The following is a 25059-nucleotide window of genomic DNA, read 5'->3' as shown; positions in this document are numbered from 1 at the left end:
GTCTTGCCAGTAAGATTTCTGTGTCCATGGATCCTGCTGCCTCTTAATTACAGTAATAATCTTGAGAGAAGTTTGTTTTCCCAAAGTCTAGATTTTCACTTGATGCTCACTGGAGCTGTAGTCTGTAGTGTGGAGAAAGGAGGTATCTTTAGGTGTGGCCAGTGCCACCACTTCATGAGGCTGCCCAGCATAAGAGTTCACCTGCCACACAGTTATTGTGAACCAGAGCAATAGCTTGGGACAACACTTGTCATGTCCTGTGTCTGCTTGTTTTTGACCTCTACTGTATTTAAAAAGTGACTTAAGGACAAAGTGGGATTACTGTTACTTTTAAGTTTCTTCTTTGTTTTGGAAAGCTTACTTGAATCTATGCTTTAGAATGAGGACCTAAAGCTGAAAGAAAGTCTTGGGGTTATTTTTTGTTGGGGATCTCTCATTGTCACCCAAGACTCCATCTGATCCTGGGCTAGCTATAATTTGGAAAGGTACCTATTGTTGCATTTTTAGAGATATGGATTTTTAGTGGCTCAGGTTTCCAGTTCTGGAACAGACCATGTGTACTGCTTCAGGTTGGGTGCCAGCAGGGTTAAGGGCAGTAAGTGTCTTATATCTACCCACAGTCCTGGTGCACAGCCAGTTTTGGGAAAGGAACACTTTGAATGCTAAAGGAGTAGCAAGCAGGCCAGGGAAAGGAACAAACTGGGCCAAGGAGTTGAACTGGGTGTGGTGGAAGGAGCAGAAACAGGCTGTAAGGTGGTGATGGTATTGGAAAGCCAGAGGTAAAACACTTGCTGGGAGTGCGAGGCTGTGAGGAGGAAAGTGAGCAGGAGGGACTGAGGGCCGGAAGAATGAGAGTTGGTAAGGAAAGAGGACAGGACTTGGAGACCTTGGCTGGCATTGGCTTTTAGATCAGTTGAATTTGGGAATAGCTCTTCAGGAAGGCTGGACTCAAATGACTGGTGTAAAGGAAAGAATGCTCCTAGCTTGCTAGATCTGCCTTGCTGTCTGTGCCCATGTGAGGAATTGTTTCATTCCTGTATACGGAGCTGGGGGCTGGCAGGGGTAGGAAGCAGTTGTGTTTGGCTGGGGAGGGGGTGAGATTGGTGCTGACTAGGCCAGCCCTGTGCCCGGAGTGGAGCCTTGTATTCCTCTGTCTCCATTCCTTAGCTGTCAGCAAACATCTATGAACCCCCGTGGCAAGATATGTCTAATCCTCCTCTTGTGTTAGTTCACACTGAGTGTGGCCATCTACAGCTGTACTGTTTGTTAGTTACTTAACTCTGGATACATGTTCTGCAGTGACTTGTAAGAGATCCAGCTTGAGTAAATGACCTGTGACAACTTGAGGTCTCAGGATTCAAAGAGTGGTGAGAATTTTGCTCTCGGATCACACATGAAGTACAAAAAATGCTGCCCCAGTTGAATATAAACTAGGTTTGATTTTCAGAAATAAGAATGATACTTAAAAGTTGCCTGGGCAACTTTAACTTGCATCTCTTAACCTTTCTGCATGTACTTGTGGCCATGCTATTTTCTCTCCCCAAAAACCCTTGCTTAATTCATTACAAAGGGTGAACTTGTCCTGATGGACTGCTGCAATAAAGGTGAATGTCTAAGGCCATTGCCTAACTTTATTACAGGAGCTGGAAGTAAATGAAGCATGTGATTGGAAAGAGGAAATTTTGTTTTGGTTGAAGCTAATAGCAGCTTCCCTGCAAAACTGAGTTCTTCTGCTTCTGCCAAAGTTTGCGTGTGATGTCCAGCAGTTTGAACCAGCCTCTCCTGCTGGTCACTGCCTCTGTATTTGTCTTGAGTGCCCAAGTTTAAATTCTCGAAGCTAATTTCCAGAAGCACTGAGCGCTAGCTGATGTGCCTTTGAATAAAGTTCCCTGGAAAAATCAGCTCCTTGGAGAAGACGCTTGTTAATTCCTGGGCCCACATGTCTATCTAGGAAAAGGGAACACCAGGCTCAACCTCATGGCAGTGCCAAGCGCTTCGCATGTGATCATCTTCAAGTACTTTAACAACGAGTGACACAGAAAGAGTCCACGTGGAAATCTGCCCAGCATCATCTGAACAGCAATGCAGGTCAACAGCTGCAAAGGGACCGTGGGGTAACTGGTTCCTCAGTGTGGACCATCTTGTTCACCCACAGGAAGACAGGCTTCTTGGGATGGGATGGCAGTATGTGAATGAGCAGTTAGCCTGGCAGTACTGCATGTGCACAACAGGATTGTTTGACTGCTTAATTCTAGCATTTCTAGGACTCCGGAGGGCTTCTCTTTTGCTGTTCTCTCCTCCAATAGTGTTTGTTTCAATGGCAGTGACGTTACTGTTTTTGAGCTCTGAGATGTTTGCATTGAAGATGCACATTGATAGCATTTTTAGTAGCTTCATCTCTGGTATAGAACAACCGGACAAAGTTTTTTTTACAGCTGGCTTAAAACTGAACTGGTCTAGTTGTAAACAAGATGAGAGAATCATATGGCTGGCTGTGTTCCCAGAATGATGATGCATTTCCCTAACAGAGACAAATTACACCCGATCCAATAGATATATGTTTTTTTTTTTTTTTGTCTCTAACTGTGCTGAACCTTTGCTGTATTGCTTGAAGTTTGCCTTAAAATTGACTGGAGCTGAGCTCCCACAAACCAAAAAAAAATTGCGCGGCTGAGCCTCCCTGCTCCCACACTCAGCCATGGTTGAGTGATCAAAGGGGTTGGCCATTTGCTGCAGCATAGCTCTGGATGCTCTCACCATCAAATGCCAAACTGCAGAGCCAGCTTGAGGAGAAGGAAAAGGAGCAGCCAGGGCTTGTGGGGTGGAAGCTGTTGCTGGGAAGGAAAAGGGCGATGCTGTCCCTCCCAGGAGCAGCAGTTGCCACCACCGCCCTGCCTGCTGTTCCCAGCAGCAGCGCCAGCCTGGGGCTTTTCCCTGGCTCTCCTCCAGCTCCATCCTTCCTCCCACCTGCCCCACACTTGCATAGCAGCAACTGATCCTGGCCCTGGTCTGACACGGCCAGACTGAATTTGCTGTGTTTGCTGGCAACCTTCGTACTAGTTTTTTAAAGTGACTGTGTTTATGCGATGTTTCAGCCCTGGCCACAGGAGTGACGCCAGAGCAGTCTGTTAATGTTGTTAACACAGATGAGTCATTTTCCTGCTGTGATGCATTTTTCAAAGATGGGTAGTACAGGGAGGAGAGGAACATGACAGCAGGCTTCATGCGGTGTTTCCAGCACAGCCTGGCGTTAAGTGCCAAGGCTGCTTTGGAGTAGAAAGCAATTGCTGGCTGAAATTCAAAAGAGCAAGTGCAAATTGAGTTTTGGCTAGCGTTTAATGTGCACAGCTTAGGTGTACTCCCTCTGACGGGCACAAGGGCTTCCCCAGCAGCTCCTTGACTCCTTCCCTGTGTGGCCTGTATGAAGTGAGTCCCTGATATGAGAGCTGAGGGAAGGCAGGGCCTCCTGGAAGGACACAGCTTTCTGCTATCATTGTTGCAGCCACTAACTCAGTCTGCTCCCTGCATGTGCAGGAAGCCAGGAGGGGATTGTGTACCTGTTTTCCATCCTGTTTTCCTGGAAAACAGCTTGAGAAGGGCCGGAGAAGTACCTGTGCTCATCCTTGTGCAGCAGATGTGCTGCCCATCATAACACCAGCAGGAAAGACCACAGTGATGGATCCAACCAAGGGGCAGGAAGGGGCTCAGTGCACAGTCCTCACCTACCACTGCCTTGCTCTGGGGAAAGGCTGGGGGCTGAGGCTCCACAGCGCCTCACAGCACACAAGCAGCAGTAGATAAAGCCAGAATTGGTGAAAATTGGTTCTCAACAGCCCATGAGATATTTAATAAAGAAACGTGCTTTGCAGCATGTGACTGGGGCTATTACAGTTTGCATCATACACTGATGAAGAGCTGCTCATGGCCAGGTTGCTGGGACTGACGTAATAGGAGTTAATGACAGTGGCATTAACTGTGATGAAAGGACAGAAGGTGCAGGGCTTCCTTTCAAGTGCAGGCAGAGGTGGCATAAGAGGATCTGCACCTAGGGCAGGGCGGGGGAGAGGCCCAGAGACGAGACTGCGATGTGGGAGAGCAGCCGAGTGCTGGCAGCTGAGTGATACAGGGCAAAAGGGGTGGAGCAACACCCTCTGGCAGGGGTCCAGCCAGCTGGAAATGGAGTTGCTCAGTGCACAGGAGTTTGATGCTCCATCCCCGGTTGCTTTCAAAAATAGCTTTGTGCAAAAGTAAATGGTGCATTTGGCTGCCTTCAGCCCCCCACTTCCCTCCATGCGGAGTCATGTGAGCCTGCAGGGTTTCTGTGCAGAGAGTACCAATGGGCTTTGCTGTTGTCAGTAGAAAGACCATCCTGGAAAATACTCTGAGAAGCTCAGGTCTGAGATGTGAGCATAAAACTGAGCAAGGCCGTGGTATCAGTCCTTTGTCCTCACAGAGGTCACCCCACCTACCCTGCTTGTAGCATATGGCTCCTGATGGTGCTCAGTGCTATCTCCAGTCTGGGATCTGCCAGGCTCTTGCTAAGGAAAAGGCAACTCAGGACAGGCTGTTTCTGTGCCCTGTCTGAATTGCAAACAGCTGATGTTGTTAGGTAAATCTAGGACTGATTTTCCTACTTTTTTATAGTATGAAATCATCTGTGTCTGGTCATACTTGATTGTCTAAATCATCGCTTTGTTTGCTCTGTCACAGGTTTGGTAGTATGAGTCAAGATAGGGTTTGTGTACATAAAGCTGTGCAAGGTGTGTGGCCCTGCCTGCAGCTGGGACGCTAGCAGTGCCTGCCACAGTGTACGGGGCGATAGGATTTCTGCAGCCTGTAATGTGGTGTCTCTGAAACCTGTAGTTCTCAGGATTTTATCCTAAATAATTTAGAGTCCCTTCTTGACTCCCTCTCCTCCTTCCTGGGAAGAAATCGGCTGCAGCTTTTAGGGCTGATAGAGCCCCGATTTGTGCAGCAGCCAGATGTGGTTGGGTGGCTCTGACTGGCACTGTTCACTGCTGAGCAGCACTTGTGACCCTCCACCCTTCAAGTCTTGTCCTTCTGTAATAAAAGCCACTACCTCCAGTTTGTGCACTTACAGGGGCAGACAGGATCTTGCAGAGCTTACAGCTGTGATTTATAGTGCCGTATTGGGGTGGCGGTGTGATGCTGCTTGGCTGGAAATGAGAGATGGCTTCTTTCACAGCTGCTCAGCTGCTGGTTGACTTCTCTGTCCTCAGCTCTCTGCTTTGCTGACCTATTTTTGTCTGCTCTGCCCAGCACGCGGGGCTGAAGAAGTTGGGAGCTGGAGCAGCTGCTCTTCCTGGGGATTTGGCTTTTGCTCCAGGGCTGTGAGTTGATACCTCTGCTGGGCAAGCAGAGCATACAGTGGAATTTGCTTAACCCCATGGCAGAGACAAGAAATGGGTAGGTGTGCTTGGAGTCTGCTTTGCTGGCAAAAAAGCAAGCTTTTACCTTTGAAGGCTAAAAACATACCTGTGTGCAGTTCATCCCACCTTGGGTAATCAGCAATGTGGGAAAGAGAGTTGTGCCTGCCTCCTAATAAATGGCTTTGACAACTGAACGTACAGCCAGAGCTTTGTTAGGAAACTCTGCCTGCTGCAGCGTGTGCACATGCTTCCTCCTTTGGGGAGGACCGGCAGGGCCCTGAGCAGTGCAGACCCTCCAGGAGCAGCCCTAACCAAGCCTGTCTGCCATGGTTTTGGGGCGCTGGGTCCCCTGCAGCAAGCTGGGCTGTCACAGCGCCAGCAGCAGGTCTTTAACTCATGCTCCCTCCACGGGCAGCAGGGAGCCCTGTGCAAAGGGATACCCAGCGGTGCTGCAGGCTCTGAGGCTGCCTCCACCACCTGGCGCAGGGCTGTAGTGGGCAGCGAGTGGTTGCCTGTGATGTCCCCATCAAGGCATCATGTCCTGCTGCAGGGGCACTCTCTGGAAACAGCTCTCTGAAGAGCATCCCCTGGCTGTTAAGTTGCCACCTGGTTTCACCCCTTTATACCTAGCTGAAGCCCCAAGCGTGGATGGGAGGGGAGCTCTTCAGCAGTGACGGGCGCCAGGGGGGACTCGGAGGACAGCCAGTGAGCACCAGAGCAGGCAGCATGAGCTGGCAGGGCGGGAGCACGACCCACGGGACTGAGGCCGTGCAGGCTGAGGCTCTGCGATGCTGGCACTGCTGCAGTACCCCTGGCAGGGCCCAGCCGAGCAGCCTAGCCTTGCCCACGCGCTGGTTCAGGCTGCACCGTGGTGGCCCAGAAAGCCCTGGCACAGCAGCTCCAGCACCTCCAAGTGTGGCTTGTTTTGTTTTAGCCAGTTACATCTCTGTGCCAGCTCCACTGAGGTGCAAATGTCTGTCCTCCTGCTTCTCACTGCAACAGCTTGCCATTGCATCGGGCAAACTGGTGAAAGTCGCTGGGCAGACAAGTTTCCAGGCTGTGCTTTATTTTTAAACCAGGACTTACTGGCAGACCTACACTCTTATTTTTTGGTTGAAGAAATAATTCAATTTCCATCCCCCTTACCCTCCCCTTCCCCTCAGTTGAAACCTATATACAAACTGTGTGAAGTAATTAAACTGGGTATAATTCATCTTATTTTTTTAGTGCAGGTCTGTTTACAGGACCTTGTTTCTTGTGGATTAATACACCTGAAGTCAAATGTTGTTATGCGGCAGGGCAATGTGTATTTATATATCTTTTTTTAAGCTGAGCAGAGCTGGGACTTTAATCCTTTCTGACAGGTGAGGTCACCCTTGAGAGCTGTGTGCCCCAGGAGGGCTCACACAAAGGGCAGGAGTGTGATGTTCTGGGAGCTGCGTCAGCCGGTGGGGGATGCCCTGAGCCAGTTGCTCCTCAGTTTGGGAACAGATCCCAGAGCTCCTCGGTCCTTACAGGAGACTCTTTTTCCTCAGCATAGTCTTCATCTTTCTTGGCTGCTTCTGACTCTAATAAGGTCACTGGATCTGAAGCATGGAAAACAACTCCACTTTCAGGGGCTGATTTACTTCCAGCACTGCAGTTGTTCCTCTTTGCTGTAGCATCACCTTCGATAAGGCAAAAAGAGCCGCAGAAGGAGCTGAAATGTCACAGAAGGTCTCCATTAGGCTTAGGGCTGAGATTTGGTGGCAGGAGGGGAAGCATCTGTACTGGCCCTGCCGCACACTGGGGTGGATTTGTGGACTCTTGGCTGTGTGGGGAAGAAGACAATCCTGGTGTGAGACTAAAGCTTCAGAGAAGCCCTGTTAAAATTGCCCTTGGTACGAGCTGTGCGTGTGTTTAACCACTGCCACTGCTGAGCTGTGGGAGCAGTGGGTTTGCTGCTGGTGCTGTGGCAGGAGGCGCTCAGTGAGGAGTAACGAGGATGCCATGCGAAGGGCAGCGTCAAGACACCTACTGTTGGAGCTGGTGGTTCAGTGTGACGAGCCAGACAGCTCTTGGGGGCCCGGAGGGGTGGTGGGGCTCCTGAAGCTGCCCACCTCGAAGGGGAGGCCAAGACAGGACACTGCCTTGCTCGTCTTCCAGCCTGGTCCTTGGAGCTGTCACTGTGTACCTGCAGGTGCTGTGGGTGGCTAGAGAAGGGGAAGGTGCAGAACGCAAGGTGAGACCCTGCTGCTGTCTGTAGCCATTAGCCGTGGTATCCTTACCCCAGCACGTACCCTGCAGGCACCAGGCCCTCCGCCTGCCTCAAGGGTGATCAGAGGGCTGTGAGCTAAGTGTGGTGCAGCTAACTGGCTTCAGAGAGTGCCCTATAAGGCAGGAGACTCATCTTCCCACAGCTCCAGTAAAAGCAGCAGGGCAGCGACCAGGAACACTTCTTGGCATAGCACATATCACCATATCCCTGATGGCCAAACAGTGCAGCTCCATTTCCATTCTTCCACCTGTGCCATGTCCCTGTGGGCTCTGGCAGGGAGAGGGGTGTCTGGGATGTAGTGTAGGGCTGTGATTAGCACCAAACATGACATGATGCAGCTTAAGTATCTATTTAAAATATGCCATATATTTGTTTTTAAATAGATGATACGGAGCAGTTCATACAAAAAAGGAAAAATGGGCACTTCCCACTCATTTTCATAAAGCTCTGTGAGAACCAGCCCATGCCCAACAGCTGGGAACAGCTGGGCTCAGGGTGGGCGGCTGCTTGCCCCAAGACAGCCAGCGGCAGCTTCAGTGAGCCAGGTAGTGCAGCTCTGAGGGAAAAATTGCCTGTTTCTTAGCTGCTTACACAGTGAAACTAGCAGGCAGCAGACAACCTACCCCCTCTTTTGGTGGGTCATACATAATGCCTTCCTACATGGGAGCCCACATATAGGCAAGAACCTGGATGCTGTTCTAGCAGTGTTAGGGAAGGTCTGTGCTGGAGACCACATGCATCTTGGCAGAGCTCATGTAGCTGCAGCTAACTAGTCAAGCCCTGCTACTTCCCATGGTCCAGGTGCATGTTACGTTAGTGCAATTCAGGTTAGATGCCATGTCCTGTCCCTGGGGTCCGACCGCCGAACACCCCCAAGACCAGGAGACTTTGCCTCCCTGCTGAGGAGCTGTGTGGGCTCTGGTCTGGTATGGCTGCCCCAGTCCAAGGTGCTCAAAATCCTGGCTCTTATGGAGCAACAGGTAGACAGGGTTTCCTATCCGTCCCACTCTCCTAAGGCAAGGCTGGCCCAGCAGAGCCCTCTCCCTCTGTGGGGTAAATCACTCTAGTGTGGCTCTGAGAGAGGCAGGGCCATAGTAAAATCCCCAGGGCATCTGCATGGGCTCTGCTGTTCCTAGCAGGAGCAGCAGTGAAACATAAGGTGTGGGGGGGTCAAACCTACACATCAGCCATGCCTCGACCTCTGCCTCTCCTGCTTTGAGCTGACAGGCTGGGAGCAGCTCGGGTATACAGTGTACAGAGCTGACCTCACTGGTTCCCACACCACTGTGGCCAGGCCTTGGGCTGTGGGCTCTCACAGAGGGAACCGTTTCCAATGTTGGCACCAAACTGAACAACAGGGCTTGTTGGGAAGGATGCAGGACACGCTGTGCTGCATCTTTAGTGCCTCATCTCCCCAAGGAGTCACAGAGGGAGTCACAGAAACACCCATGCCACGATGTCCGCTTCTACCACAGCTCCAGCCTTGTGGCCAGCTGGCTGCTGGAAACAGAGGTCGCCCCATCCTTCTTCACATCTCTGCTGCATATGGTGTTGCAGACAGTGTCACCGCAGGAGCAGCGCCAAGGGCAGTAGGAGCAACGTTGGTGAGACTGAAATCTCGGCAGCGCCACCACAGTCTTGGGCATTTTCCTGGGAAGGAGACAAGGCATCAGCTTGCTTACTGCCAGGGTGGCACCAGTCAGAGGAAAGGGAGCCCTCTTCTCACTTTCGGAAGGGCTTACTGAGGGCAAAGGAAGGGACTGGTTTGATGCCCACAGGCCTAGGCTGCTCCCTGCAAGTTAGAAAGCCACACGCCTCTCCAGCACTCACTGTGCTTTGCCCCACACCCTGCAATCCAGCCCTTGCTCTCTGAGGGTGCAGCAGGATCTGCTTCTGCAACAGCTATGCTGCCATGGGGGCTCCCCGGGCTCCTGCCTGCACCTGCAGGGGCCTCCTGCAGCTCCTTCGGGAGTCCTTTGCCCAAGAGCGGGTCACTGTGCCTGCCTCTGGCCTTGCAGGACAGGCAGCCAGGCTCCCCCTGCCAGTGGCAGGGAGGTGAGGCAGCAGGGCTGAGTATCTCGTGCTGTGCGAAGGTGCCCAGACCATGCTCACACCAGTGGTACCAGAGCTCTCTGCTCCTGTGCCAGTCCCTGGCTGTAAGGAGTGGTTGCAGCAGCAGATGCTCTTCAAGCAAGCAAATCCCCCCAAAGAAATCCCAAAGAAACCCAACAGCCCACTACTGTCTGAACTCAAGCCCTTCACAGATGTCACTAGTGTGAACGTTTTCTTGCTAGGAAACCCTCTGGGTTCCCTTGCTGGGAAACCCTCAGTCCAGCCAGCAGGATGGGGAGAAGATATGCATAATGCAGGTGCGCAGTCATGTATGCAGTGTGTAGGGCCATGGCTGAGCCCAGCCGTGTGCTCTCCCTCCCTGCCCCACGGGGGTACCTCGGGGTGAAATGCATGGCAGGTGTCCGGTCTCCTCCTCAGCTTCTGCGAGCGCATCCGGTCACACTTCACTGATGCATTATGTGAAAGGCTGTTAAGGACATTAGCAGAAGCAGGCAAGCAAAAAGGGGTACGAGTGTGACACAGGGCAAAGGGGTCCTGACGCAAATTGTCTACGTGTAATTGCCCAGCCTTGAGGACAGACTGGGGAGGCAGAAGGGAAGGGCAGGTCATCTCACAGCTGTGAAGGTGCAGATAGGCAGGTCAGGGCCATTTTGAAGCGCTAGGAGAAGGCAAGGAAAGATGGGCAACTGAAAATGTCAAAATGCATGGAGAGGGCTCGGCTTCATGGCAACAGGCTTCACCATGTCACTGCCCTCACCAAGTAGGGCTGAGCTACAAATGCACAGGGGAGCACTGCTGGGGAGCCAGCGCAGCTGCGCCCACCCTGGCACAGACCCTTCCTCCCAGCCTGCAGCAGCCTGGCCCAGCCCTTGCACTTGTACAGCCCATCTGAGACTGCTGCCAAGGCGCAGCCTCATTTCCCTGCCCCCTGCTCCTGCCCCCGGGCTCTGCAGTTTGTAGCAGAGACGAGACATTCGTCCTCTGGCCTGGGAGAGAGAAGATGTGGCTCCAACACTTTTCTCTCCAGCAGGGAATGCCTTAGTGGCTGTGGCAAGTCCTCATGTTAGCGTGCCCCCATTTCTCATTTCGCATTTTAAAGGGAAGGGCTGTTTTCTCCTCTCCATCACACCTCAGACTTGCCTAGCTCCCTGGTTGTCTCCCTGGCTGTCCCGCAAGCTGGGCCCTGCCCTCCACCTCCTTTCCCTTCCCCACAGTGATTGCTACAGGAGCACCCCAGCAAACACAGAGACGAAAGGGCCTGTGGAGACTTGTAGGCCTGCTGCACATAGAAGGATATATTTGACTTCTTTTGCATCTGGCAGGACAGGTGGGAAGATGCTGCAGTCACAGGTGGCATCTGTGACAAGGAGCAGCAGGTTACTGCTGGCAATCTGCTGTGCCACAAACATCCTATGGAGAAAGGAGCACGCGAGAGAAATCACATTACTCCCACCGCAGAGCCAGAGCAGCAGCCCTGGCAACACCTAGCCCTGCTTACCAGAGCAAAGGAATGCAAAGAAAACAGGGACTATCAGAAAGGGATGCCAGCAGAAAGCAGGAGAGAAATAATGAGCAGCTGGGGAATGTGTGCGAGGGGGAGATGGTATTAACACACCTTTTTGTCTGCAGGAAACTCCTAACTGGCTCAGATTTGCAACTCCATGCTAGGCACAAAATCACAGAATCACAGAATGGTTGAGGTGGGAAGGGACCTCTGGAGATTGTCTAAGTCCAACCCCCCTGGCTCAAGCAGGGTCAGCTAGAGCACATTGCATAGGTTTGCATCCAGGTGGGTTTTGAATATCTCCAGAGAAGGAGACTCCACAACCTCGCTGGGGAACCTGTTCCAGTGCTCTGTCACCCTCACAGTGAAGAAGGTTTTCCTCATGTTCAGTCAGAACTTCCTGTGTTTCAGTTTGTGCCTGTTGCCTCGCATCCTGTTGCTGGGCACCACTGAAAAGAGTCTGGCCCCATCTTCTTGACACCCTGCCTTAAGATATTTGTACACATTGACGAGATTCCCCGCTCAGCCTTCTCTTCTCCAGGCTAAACAGGCCCAGCTCTCTCAGCCTTTCCTCATAAGAGAGATGCTCCAGTCCCCTAATCATCTTTGTAGCCCTTCGCTGGACTTGCTCCAGTAGTGCCACATCCCTCTTGTACTGGGGAGCCCAGAACTGGACGCAGTACTCCAGATGTGGCCTCACCAGGGCTGAGTAGAGGGGGAGAATCACCTCCCTCGACCTGCTGGCAACACTCTTCCTGATGCACCCCAGCATACCATTGGCCTTCTTGGCCACAAGAGCACATTGCTGCCTCATGGTCAACTTGCTGCCCACCAGCACTCCCAGGTCCTTCTCCGCAGAGCTGCTTTCCAGCAGGTCAGCCCCCAACCTGTACTGGTGCCGGGGGTTATTCCTCCCCAGGTGCAGGACCCTGCACTTGCCTTTGTTGAACTTCATGAGGTTCCTCTCCGCCCACCTCTCCAGCCTGTCCAGGTCTCTCTGAATGGCAGCACAGCCCTCTGGTGTATCGGCCACTCCTCCCAGTTTTGTATCATCAGCAAACTTGCTGAGGGTGCACTCTGTTCCTTCATCCAGGTCACTGATGAAGAAGTTGAACAAGACTGGACCCAGGACTGACCCCTGGGGGACACCGCTAGCTACAGGCCTCCCACTAGACTCTGTGCCACTGAGCACAACTCTCTGAGCTCTGCCATTCAGCCAGTTCTCAATCCACCTCACTGTCCACACATCTAACCCACACTTCCTGAGCTTGTCTATGAGGATGCTATGGGAGACAGTGTCAAAAGCCTTGCTGAAGTCTAGGTAGACAACATCCACTGCTCTCCCCTCATCTACCCAGCCAGTCATTCCATCACAGAAGGCTATCAGATTGGTTAAGCATGATTTCCCCTTGGTGAAGCCATGTTGACTACTCCTGAGCATCCTCTTTTCCTCCACATGCTTAGAGATGGCCTCCAGGATGAGCTGTTCCATCACCTTTCCAGGGATGGAGATGAGGCTGACTGGCCTTAGTTCCCTGGGTCCTCCTTCTTGCCCTTTTTGAAGACTGGGGGTGACATTGGCCTTCTTCCAGTCCTCAGGCACCTCTCCTGTTCTCCATGACCTTTCAAAGATGATGGAGAGTGGCCTAGCAATGACATCTGCCAGCTCCCTCAGCACTCGTGGGTGCATCCCATCAGGGCCCATGGATTTGTGGGTGTCAAGTTTGCCAAAATGATCTCTAACACAATCCTCCTCCACCAAGGGAAAGTCTTCCTTTCTCCAGACTTTCTCTCTTGTCTCCAGGGTCTGGGGTTCCTGAGGGCTGGCCTGAGCAGTAAAGACTGAAGCAAAGAAGGCATTCAGTAACTCTGCTTTCTCTGCATCCTTCGTCACCAGGGCACCCACCCCGTTCAGCAAAGGGCCCACATTTTCCCTAGTCTTCCTCTTGCTACTGATGTATTTGAAGAAGCCCTTCTTGTTGTCCTTGACATCTCTCGCCAGATTTAATTCCAAACGGGCCTTAGCCTTCCTCATCACATCCCTGCATACTCTGACAACGTTCCTATATTCCTCCCAAGTGGCTTGTCCCCCTTTCCACTTTCTGTATACTTCCTTCTTCTGGTTGAGTTTTGCCAGGAGCTCCTTGCTCATCCATGGAGGTCTTCTGTCTCCTTTGCTTGACTTCCTACTCATAGGGATGCATGGCTCTTGAGCCTGGAGGAAGTGATGTTTGAATATTAACCAGCTCTCTTGAACGCCCCTTCCTTCTAGGGCCCTAACCCATGGGATTCCTCCAAGTATGTCCCTGAAGAGGCCAAAGTTTGCTCTCCTAAATGCCAGGGTTGCGATCCTACTTAGTGCCCTGCCTCCTCCTCGCAGCATCCTGAACTCCACCATCTCATGGTCACTGCAGCCAAGGCTGCCCCCGACCTTCACATCTCCAACCAGTCCTTGTTTGTTTGTTACTATGAGGTCCAGCAGCACACCTCTCCTTGTTGGCTCCTCCACCACCTGTGTCAAGAAGTTGTCACCAATGCTCTGCAGGAACCTCCAGGACTGTTTGTGCCTAGCTGTGTTGTCTTTCCAGCAGATATCAGGCTGGTTGAAGTCCCCCATGAGAACCAGGGCCTGGGATCGTGAGGCTACTTCCAGCTGACTGTAGAAGGCCTCATCGGCTTTCTCTTCCTGATCAGGTGGCCTGTAGTAAACACCCACAACAGTGTCACCCATGCTAGCCTGCCCTTTAATCCTTCCCCATAAGCTCTCAACTTGCTCTTCAGCCACCCCTAGGCACAGCTCAATACATTCCAGTTGCTCTCTCACGTAAAGAGCAACTCCACCACCTCATCTTCCTGGCCTGTCTTTCCTAAAAAGCACGTAGCCATCCATGACAGCACTCCAGTCATGCGAGCTATCCCACCATGTCTCTGTAATTGCAATGAGATCATGGCCCTGCGACCGCACACAGATCTCTAGTTCTTCCTGTTTGTTCCCCATGCTGTGTGCATTGGTGTACAGGCATTTCAGAGAGGTGATCGAGCATGCAGGTTTCCCAGGAGGGGTAAAAGAGGATCCTCCATAGTCATGTCCCATGCGCACTTCCCTGGTTGCATGTACCTGCTGGAGGCATCCCAACTTGAGCTGAGTTTTGCCGACTACCCTGTCTCTATAACTCTCCCCTTCCTCCATCTTTCCAAGTTTAAAGCTGTCCTTACCAGGCTGGCAACCTGTTGGCAAAGACATGTGTGCCCTGCTTAGTGAGGTGGATCCCATCTTTCCCCATCAATTGTCAATCTTCAGACAGCCAGAATCAAAACCAAAACCCAACCAATTCCAACCCCCCCCCCCCCAAACCCCACTCCTCCCAAAACACATATACATGCACACTGAAATGGGGCAACATGTACCAGTTGCAGTCAGAAATGAAGATCACATCTGAGAAGGCCTACTTTCAGGTGGTGGTCTTCCAATGCCCAGTCAACATATTTACACATGTGCTTGTACAGTGCGGGGTGCAGGTAGTATGTGGTCCTGCAAAGGGCAGAATTTTGCTAAGTTTCATGTTATTTGAGTGAGAAATGGAAGATTCCCAGTAGCGTCATTCATTGTATTTGTGAAATGGGACTGACCACAGGGTGCTTTGTTTGCCTACTGCTGTGAAAAAAAAAAAAAGTGACACATCAATTTGTGGTCACAAGTTTGCCTGTCCCTTCCCCTCCCTGTAGAACAAGCAGAATACAAATGTGTCCAGTGATGACTAATGGCACGTGCAGATGAGGATGTGCCTAGGTGCAGCTGTTTGCCCATGCACATGCATGTGAGGGGTTGCATCATGTGAGGGAAGGATGGGGAAGTGCTGCTACCAGGCTGTGCAGGAGTTGGAGGGCTTGCGCGGGCAGGAAGGCTTGTGTGGGCACAGCAGGGTAAGGGCAGGCGTGTGCTTCAGTTGCATGCACAGTTTTGTCCGTGTGTGTGTGTGTGTGTGAGAGAGATGTGTATGCTCACAAGGCTGCATGTGCCTTTGAATGTGTTTGCACATCTGCACATGTGCATCTGGGCACAGAGAAAGCCAGTGATGGCACACTCAGGGTGCTTGTGCTGGCGCTGGCAGGACTGCGATGCTGTACCTTGTATATGTCTCTGTGTGCCACCACTCCTGCTAACCCTCTCTCAGCCAAGGAGGAGGGTTCCTGGATCAGACATTAGAAATACAGGTTTGTGAGGATGTGTCCCCCCTGTGCCATCCATCCTGACAGCTCTGTAGGACAGCCCTGTTTCCCTGGTTACTCACCACTTAGCCTCTCCTTTTGCCAGTCTCTTAACGATTTTTTTTAATATTCAGTTTTAGAGCCTCGACAGAGGTGTTGAAGGTCATGCACTGCAGCATGTGACCACTTCATGAGTATTCCTGACTGATGATTACTTTGGGAACTTTGACAGCCAGGTTTTAACCCATGCACAAACTCTGTGATTAGGATGGCGGCACCCCATATGCAGGACTGAGAGCCAACTTTTCACCCTCTGCAGTGGAAATCAATGCCCAGAATGAAGCATGAAGGCTCCCATGCCACCTGGAACAGTCTGGGGTTGCTAATGTGATCCAGGGAGCTTGTATGCCTGAGCAGGTCTGGGGCAAATGCTACACAGAGCCTGTGTCTGAACTCTCCCCACTTTTGAGCATTTGCATGAAGGTGGCAAAAGAGACGCACTCAGTATCCAGAACTTGCAATCCAGCCCCACACTTTAACTATGAAGGAGCTGAGCAGGACTCAGTGGCTGCTGAAGAAGGAGCTCAGTGATGGTGCTGCCTCCCTCCTGTTTTATACAATAAGGCAGTGAATCAAGAGGGGCAGGAAGTAGGAGACATGGGTTTTCGGCCTCGTTGCTCTGAGATAATTCAAACCCCCCGTTCCCACCACTCAGGAGGTTGCTGTGACCACCAAAGTACAAAAATCTTGGGGTGGAAACATCTGTCAGCTTTCCTGTTGAGGGTGGGTGACAGCACTGCAAAGAACACCAGACTCCAGCTGTGAGAAGGCAATAGCTTGGGCCGGCACCAAGGCGAGGTTGGCCTGAGGCTGGTTTGGTGGTGGTGATTCCTGCGGAGACAGCTTAATGTGTAATGCACAAACAGGTCTGTTTGGTGCACTTAACTCCTTAGGATCTGCCCAGAGCTTATCTCACCTATGCAATAGCTTTTTTAACCGAATCTGCAATTTCTTCTAAGACAAAGTTTGGCAAGGACTATTTTTCATAAAGTCATGCTGACTAGCACAAGCTGATTTCCTAACCTTTAATTCTTTCCTGAAGTCAATCCAAGACTGAAGTCAGACTGGCTAGGCTTTTTTTTTTATGAGGGATTCCAGTTAGTTAGATCCATTTTGAGTCTTCTGTGCATTTTTGTGTAAGAGTATGTTGGGAAAAGCTGGCTGTGGAAATTTGTCCTTTCTTCACCTTCCCACACGTGATTACTAATGGTGCTAGGCACTTTATAACTGCTGAAAATGGCCTCTCTTCACAATGACTTTTCTGTTATTTTTGACTGTTCATTCTCTTAAAATGAAAATGGAGAATAAAAAAGTGTATCTGTTTTTTGATTTCTTTTGGTTTAACACTGCTCTTTTCCCTCCCTCCTTTTTTTCTGTAGAAAAACAGAAAAGAGGAAAAATACAAAAGGAAAAGGAAAGATGAAAGCAATGCAAAAAGGAGAATCTTCTAAAGAGAAAACTTCTGCCAAAAACATGAAAAAAAACAACAAAAATGTTTCTTTTTGAAATCTGTGGAATGGAATGATTTTTTTTTTAACTTTCTCCCTTATTCTACAGCCAGCTGTGCTTGTTAACAGATAGTTTAAAATTTTTCTCTTTTATCCAGGAGTTTTAATTTGGTTGTCCCACCTCCATGTTGTCCAGTGTGGCTATTGAGCTCTGTTGGCACACTTGGTGACTGCAGCTGTGCGTGTCTCGTGAGCTGGTAGGAGCAGAAAACCCCAAATGAAAGGGAATCTGTAATTCTTACTTTTGGCAATCTCTGCACTTGATCAGCCCATTTGTCTCCTTGATGGCTGGCTCGTACACAAAGACAGGGTACTCTGTGTCACAGGGCTGCAAGGTGTCCTGCTTCTTATGCCTGTGAGCTGTGATGGTGAAAAGGAGACAAGATATAAGAAATGAAGGTTAGAGGCTCATGAGGGAGAGGTCTGTATGGAGGCAACCATGTAAGAATTTAGGACTGGCCATCTGGGTGAGAGCAGAGTCCCATCCAGCCCTGTGTCCTGTCTCTGACGGTGGCCAAAGGCAGGTGCCCACCAGAGAGAAAGGAGACAGATATGAGAGGCAAGATGCTGTAGAAACTCAGCACTGCAGTGATCCCTGCTCCCACTAGGTGGTGTGGGAAACCCAGTCTATGTGAGAAATGTTCCCAAAATTCCCACTCGGCTCCCTGAAGTAAGGCTGGCCCTTGCCCTGCGGAAAGGTAGCGGTGGGGCCACAGTGGCAGAAGGGTGCGGCGCCACCACTGGGAGCCCGCAGGCAGGGCCAACAAGCCTATTACAGGGACATTTTGACACTGGTATCCCTGTATTCAAGGGAGGGGGTCTACCAAATCAGCTGTGTTAATAAAGGCCCTCCTGCCTAACCCAACCCTGGTTCGAGCATTGGTTTTAACCTGGGTTCAGAGCTGTGGCTAGACTAGTCCTCAGTGTCTGTGCTTGGAGACTTGCGCTGACGGGGATCCCCAGCATCTGTAAGCCAGTGGGAAGTCCACTACATGTTAAGGGTATCCCCACTGGCAGATGAGGCCTGGTAGCCTTTCTAAAATGGATCTGTGGTTTAATGCAACCTCCCATGTTTCCATGTTCCCCATCAACCTCTGACCCTTTCTGAATGCTGCAACATTTCAGAGAGACCCTATAGCAGGGAATTTGATGGGTTACGTATGTGTCACGTTAAAAAGAAAACACCAGCAGCAAACAGATCTGCCACGAAACCGCAGGGAAGCACCAGACAGCTCTCACAGAGTGGCAGAGTCCCAGCTTGTGTGAGGAACCAGCTCCTGGAGGGAACCATCCATTACAGAGGCAGTGAGCAGCTGGGTCGTCACTCATCAGTCACACTCTGTGGGGCTCCCAAACTAATTTCAGGATGAGAGGGAGCCAAACCACCTCTTTGCCTTACAGACCGTCCCCGGAGAACCAAGGGCATCCTTTCTAGGGGTTCAACAAAGTCTTCCTTTCCCAAAACAACTGCCTTGCTCATACTGGGCCAGTCTGGCAATTATTTTTCTGATGCCAGAGGTAGTAAAGCCAGCTCCTGCCTCTGTCACCCACAGAGGAATGTCTCTGATTGATTGAAGTGTGAGGCTTTGTTGCTAGGGGAGAAGTGGCTGCGGCTCAAACAACAGGAAGTAAGAGAAATGGTTTCTAAATCAGCTTTGGGTCTGAAAACAAGAGATTCCCACACAACCCTCCACCCACACGGTGGCTGCATGCACTGCTGGGCATGATGGGCAGGGGAAAAGAGTCCTTCTGATCTGGAGGACAACCAGCTTTTTCCTTGCAACAGCACCAGCACTGATGATTTATAGAAAAATGCAGCAACAGAGGTTTTAATCAGTAAAGGTATGTAAGAAGGCACCAAGAGACCATCAATGATACTGATGGGTAATCTGTGTTGCTGTAAAACCCAAAAGTCCTCACTGAGACCTCTGGCCTCCTCTCCCCTGACACTGCTGAAGGACGCAGTAAGAGGCAGTCACCACCTCAGGGAGCTCGCCATCTAAACAATATGGATTATGTGAGAGAGAGACAAGAAGGATGATTTTTCTCTCTGCCCATGCAGATTCAGTGACATAAGACATCCATTAAGAGCCAGGAACTGCAGCCAAATCTCCCCTCTAATGCCTTCACCAGGTGATAGGATGTGTATTTAAACCCCTCCCTGCAGTACAGAGTCTCTGGTAGTTGTGCCTTGTGCTTTTCTTCAGACTCTCTCTAAATATGTCACACACAAAGCAGCCTCCCACTTAAATCCTTCCAGACTCTGGGAACCACCTTTCAGTATCATGTTTGGGTTCATTTTTCACAATTCCAAAAGCATATAGGGCTTGATTTCAGCATTCTGCTTTGCTCTGTATTCACCCTTGATTCACTTTAAATTAATGGATGAAATTTGTTCAGGGTCTGGGGGCAACTCTGTGGCCAGCCAGGAGCTCTCTGGCTGTGTCTGTGACCATCTGCTGTTCCACTGTGCGAACAGGCACTGCACCTAAAAACCCCACACTGCAGAAGCACAAAAAGGCCTCTCCCATTTTTACTAACAAACAGAGAACTGCTCTTACTAGGATATGTAGCAGAGATGAACAGTCCTAAGGCTATTTGGGATGAGCAGTAAAAGATGCTATTACTGAGGCAAATTTCAAAGGAGGATTAGACATTTCTGGTAAAACACTCAGGATATCTCCCTTTATGTTCTAAGGTTCCAAACGACAAATACTTTCCTGATCAGACTAGCTACGAAGAACTAACAATATGCCACTAAGTCCCTGATGGTAGAAGGAGGATGGAAAACATAGTGGGAACCTTTTCCTTCAGCCTTATTTTGCTGTACTAGTGGCTAGGAAAATAACTATTTAACTCCAAAACACAAGGCCAGACTATCACAGTCTGTGCCCGGCATAGAGCCTTTTGAGGGGCACACTTGTTGCAAGACCACACATTTGCCCTAAGCCAATGAACTCTCAATGTCCCATCACATTACATTTGATTCACAGCACTGTGCTGACCAGGGCTTTCATAACAGCAGAGCCTTTGGAGCCAGACTCTGCCATTCCCTGTGCAAAACAGCAGCTGTGATGACAATAAAGGTAATCTGATAAAGGTATGGTACGAGGGTCTGCCAGAATTTAGCATATTGCTCATGCCAGGAGTTACAAAGACATAACAGAGCCTTAATGCAGCTGCTTAGTTTTCCCCTCCTCCCCAACATAGAATTAGCTTCTCCATTAGCTTCAGCTTTCTGGTGTAACATCATCAAACCCAATGGAGTAACAGCTATATAAAAATCAGTGGTGTAAAGGGTGGGGGGGCAATGAGGGGGTGACTCAGACCCTTGGCTTTGAGAATGTGGAATGGAAGGAGATTTGAGGCCTCCTAAACTCAGTCGGTGTTGAATCAGGGCTGTTGGGCCGAACTTGGTAGACTTGGAGAACCAAGCCTTAATGTGAAAGGGAACTAAACAAATTGCACCATGCATACCTGGGATAAACCTCTACTTCAGCTCTGGGCACGAGACTAGAGAGGTGACACTTGAGCAGTGACCCTGGCCCAAACTATACCATGGTGGCACTCACAGGAGCAGGCTGTGCGTTTGAAGGTAAGCAGTGGTAAGTACACCAGGTTTAGCCCCTTCAGGGGCACTTTTGCCACTGGTAGTATGGGCTAAGTCACTAACAGAAGTTGCACTTCTGTTTGCAGTCTTTTACAAATGTCTGCAATTCAGTTTGCTCTGGGTTAACCTCATCATGTGCAATAAGCTGTATTTTTAAACTGTGTTAAACTGGCACAAGTCCCCTGCACACACCATCTTAAATCAGTTTCTTGGCACAGGCTAAATGAAAATAAGCCACTTTAAAATCTCCTGACTTCTGCACAGAGACAAGACCAACCTAAGACAGAGATTATGCTTAAGCGTACTGCCACTTATTTTGCCTTGGAAGCAATGCAGCTGCAGCAGTATTCAGAAGTTCAGAGGAGCCCAGTAGCATGTACATCATCAGCATTACACTTGGGCTGAGCCTCTGCATGCACATGCTGGACATCAAAACGTTATCAGCAGCTCTGAGAGTCTGATGGTCAGGGATTAGTAAACAGTCAGGGGAGCTGAGAACAAATTGCAAACTTTATAGCAAAGAGTGAGTTAATGCCAGGCTGTCATTGCTACCATCTGCACTTCCAGAAAGACTTTGTCAGGCAGTTGGCAACCAATCCTTCTGAGCAGCAAAGGAAGCCGCTGCTTCTTGTTATGAGCTATACAGCCCAGATTGTGAACTCTTTCCCACCAGCATAAATCATGAATAACTGCACCCAAGTCAATGGATTTACACTGGTGTAAATGAAACAAAATCTGCCACCTAGTTACAAATACAAAGTTCTAAGTACTAAATTCTGTGCAATACAAAGTACAGAATTTAATCAATTATCTTGTATATCCTTTGTGGACATTATCATACAGTCAAAAACCATTTTTTTGACCTACAGAATTCTAGAAATAGTCCTTTCTAGGCTGCAGCCCTTGGCTGAAAGTAATTTTGGCTTAATTAAAGGCTTTCAGATCTCTGATGATTTCCATAAAAGTAGAAGCCCTTACAAACACAGACAGGAATGAGATGCTGAGAGCAGTGAAAATCTGTGGAAGCAAACATGTCTTCTCACCATCACTGAAAAGCAGATTTGCATGATAAGTGCAATCTGAATCAATTATGCCCATATTCCAACAGCAAGTCTTGCCTTCCCAGAAAGCAAGAGAACTTGGGAAGCAGGAATATGATCAGAGCTGCAGAGCCAGAGTTGCACATTCAGACGAGGGTGAGCATTAGATCCTCAACCATTAATTCTTCTGTATATATATCCCCAAATAAATGTGTATTCAATTTCTCTCTCACAAATGTCTCCTCTCCATACTTTTTGCATACACCAGCCTTGGCAGGCAGTCAAGAAACCGTTCACATCTCTGGCAAAAATCTACAGCCCATTCTTAACAACATGTGCAATCCATTCCTTCCAGCCCCAACAGTATTCTTCTACCCTGCTACTCCCTCCCCCACACATGGACACTCATTTTTTTCATCCACAGCCACACTCCCTTTCTCATCCTCTTCTTCATACATGAAGACACATTCTAACGGTCTCTGTTTCTCTCACGCATACATCTTGCTGGGCAGAGAGCAAACCAGCAAATACAAGCTAAATATGGAAGCAGTGAGATACAAACACAGCCAGTCTGGACTGTGTCTGGAGGGATTTCTAACTTGCCTGTAAGAGTGGATTTATGAGCTAGAGCATATACCTATCAGTTAAACTGATTGAAAGTAATACTGCATTATCCTAGAGCTGGGCTGGTATTCATCAGAAGGAGCTATGCCATGGAGTGTGGAAAAGAAGACTTAAGTTGCTTCTTAATATCTGAAGTCTACAAGACCCATATAGTCTATATTGCAAGAAGGCACAGTCTTTGTTAAGAACAGCCTGTTAAAAGCAGCCTTTGTTTTTAGCAAAATGCCTGAAAAGAGTGGGACAGCTGAGAACCAAAGTGAAGGACATGCCACGTTATAGGCGTTAAGGGCCTATCTATGCTACAGTAATGAGTGATGGTTTTGTCTGGGCCTGCAATCTCTGAGGAGACTGGTGTGTCCTTTTCTTTTATTGACTTCTCAGTGACAGACCTTCAATCACCAGCTCAGGCAGCTAAACAAGTAACAGCACTGCTTGCTCCTTCTCTTTGTAGTGCAAGGAAATACAGCCAGGCACTACCATGTCGCTGTGAAACCCTTCTGCAAGTTCCACATTGTCCAAGAGGTGGAAAAATGTCTTCCTAGCCTGGGATTTCTAGCTAAATCCTAATCTTTTTGTTGCTAAACAGTTCTACTTACAGTGATGGAAGACAGCCTTGGCTGGACAAATCACATAACACACACACACATGATGAAGATGGAGCCACGTGACAGTTTCACATGATGGTAGCACAACGAGGAGATGAATTCATACACAGGGGTCACAGAAGTGATGCAAGAGAGAGAAGAAGAAAGCAGAAAAGGAAATAGTGATGAGTAGTGCAGCAGTCAGAAACCCCTCCCTTCTTCCTCACATCTCAAAGATTAAAACAAATTTCAGCCGTTTAGCATCAACAGCTCTTTGCAGAAACACAAGGCCTCTAGGTCTGTCCTCCAGTAAGAGCAGTCACTCCTGCACTAACAGAAGTGCTGTATTTGCTCATCTGACTCTTCCTCACTGATTTCTGCATGGGGTCACTCTGTTTATCCTGACATGTGTTGAGCAGCATGCAGTGCTGCACAGGGTATATCTGCAACTTCCATCATCGCATCTGGTGAACCTCTTTGGAGGAGCCAAGTGGGAGTTATATGGTACCTAGACACTGGGCTAGCTCTCTGGCTAGGAGGAAGTTTTCCTTTCTGAAAATGACTGCTTTGCTTTGACCAGGAAAATTTAGAGCAAATGAAAGTTCAGCCCTACAGTTAGCAGGGAACATATCACTGCCTCAGTGAAAGTACCTTTAGTGCTGAACAACTAGTCTGGATGTAATAACAGTATCTACATTGTTGCACAGAGCACTCCTCACCTTTCCCTTAAGGTTGCCTCATGGCCATTTACATTCCCTGCCTGTAGGAGCAGGGATAAGACCACAGAGGCTCTGGGGACCTTTTTAGCAGGCAGCCTTGTAACTCCTGGGCAGGTCACTGGATTTCAACCCAGCCATACCCCTCTGCTTCTTCTGCTGTACTCAGCTACTTTGCCATAGCATGTGCCACAATCTTTTATCTTCCAGAGAGAGAGAGAGTTCAGTGGGAAAGTATAGACCCTTAATATGTTATTTGAACCAGCCAGTACAACTCAGCAGAGAATCCCACAGGATGGTTCAAAAAAGGATGTAAAGATGTTATTTTTGTTTGAATCCTACAGGCTCTCTGGCTAGCTCCCAGTGACCCCTGCCAAGCTCTGCAGAGCCTGCTGGTCTCAGCCCTACTCTATCCTGTCCCATAGGCCACCGTCATGAAGGAATCGAAGGGAGTCTTTCAAACTGAAGGGCTCTGCAGCTGATAGACAGAGGCTTTTGTCCCAGTGCATGCACCGTGGCGGGGTGCTTGGAAAGAAGACCCCCATGCTGCAATTATACTGGGGAAAAGAAAGCAGCATCCTCTGAGCAGCACATTGAAGGGCTTCACCCTGACAGCTGTGGTGCTTTGGTAGGCTGAGACGGGAGTGGAAGGGGAGGGAGAAGTAGTGCTGGGGCATGGAAACTGGATTCTAGATTCCGCAGAGGGAGCCACAGTATGGGGAGAGGGCAGTGTTTTCACATGATGCTGGCTTTCCCATGCAGCTTCTTCTGCCACTGGTGGCTGTAATGCTCACGTGCTATGGGGTGGCTGCATTCCTGTATACTCACCATCTGCCAAGTTGTCTGACTGCCAGAAGCTACTCATGTTAAACTCCAAAAGGAAGCTGTCAAAAGAGCAAGAACAGAGGACACTTTTTCAGTAGCCTAAAGGGATGCAGGTGTCAGTGAGATGGCCCTGTGGCCCAGTGAGTATCCGTCCCAAAACGTTCACTATCAATTTTCTGGCAGTGGAAGTCTGATTTTTTTTTGTTTTTTTTTTTGCTCCACATGATACAGTATAGTTCTGTATCATGGACTCTGGAATAACTAAATCGGCTTTTTCCAGAAGTACATACTGTATGTGGGGCTTTCCACTGAAGGAATGACTACTGTGGCCCCTGAGGCTGCTGAGGGATTCAGTCACTCTGAGAGCCACCTGAGGAGCAGGCGCGGATGGCTGCCAGGAAGCCGGCACTCTGACTACACAGCATCAGCTGCAAGTCACACAGAATAATTCTGTAGCAATAAACTCAAGCCCTAGGATCTGGCATCTCAGGTTGGGATAATCAGGGTCAGTATCTCAGCCTGGGCCCAGCAAGCTGAGCAGAGGCACTTTGATCCTAATTTGAATCTGAACTCTTGCTCCTGACCCCTGAAGTTTGAGGTGAGCCTGAAGCCAGTGCTCGATTCAAGGCCTCCCCTCACCCTGCTTTTTTCTCCCTTGC

The 25059-nt window shown here is 49.6% G+C and overlaps 2 protein-coding genes and 1 pseudogene across 2 annotated transcripts in view; 2 read left to right on the top strand and 1 right to left on the bottom strand.

Moving 5' to 3' along the window:
- The window catches only part of ADIPOR2 (adiponectin receptor 2), a 60835-nt gene extending 43831 nt beyond the window's left edge, over nucleotides 1-17004 (top strand). The window contains exon 8 of the mRNA XM_067307090.1: nucleotides 16873-17004. Within this exon, the coding sequence (XP_067163191.1) occupies nucleotides 16873-16944 (72 nt within the window). The 3' untranslated portion in view covers nucleotides 16945-17004. The remainder of the gene's footprint in view (nucleotides 1-16872) is intronic.
- CACNA2D4 (calcium voltage-gated channel auxiliary subunit alpha2delta 4) overlaps nucleotides 9211-25059 on the bottom strand; it is a 136087-nt gene continuing 120238 nt past the window's right edge. The window contains exons 35-40 of the mRNA XM_067307017.1: nucleotides 24404-24459; nucleotides 22872-22892; nucleotides 17244-17361; nucleotides 11018-11130; nucleotides 10096-10178; nucleotides 9211-9297 (exon numbers count right to left, since the gene is read on the bottom strand). Of these exons, the coding sequence (XP_067163118.1) occupies nucleotides 9211-9297; nucleotides 10096-10178; nucleotides 11018-11130; nucleotides 17244-17361; nucleotides 22872-22892; nucleotides 24404-24459 (478 nt within the window). The remainder of the gene's footprint in view (nucleotides 9298-10095; nucleotides 10179-11017; nucleotides 11131-17243; nucleotides 17362-22871; nucleotides 22893-24403; nucleotides 24460-25059) is intronic.
- On the top strand, nucleotides 20560-22330 carry LOC136990970 (uncharacterized; annotated as a pseudogene).

Source organism: Apteryx mantelli, chromosome 1 (assembly GCF_036417845.1).
Source record: "Apteryx mantelli isolate bAptMan1 chromosome 1, bAptMan1.hap1, whole genome shotgun sequence".
NCBI lineage: Eukaryota > Metazoa > Chordata > Aves > Apterygiformes > Apterygidae > Apteryx > Apteryx mantelli.
Note: the sequence above shows the minus strand (reverse complement) of the source record. Positions and strands in the feature narration are given on the sequence as shown.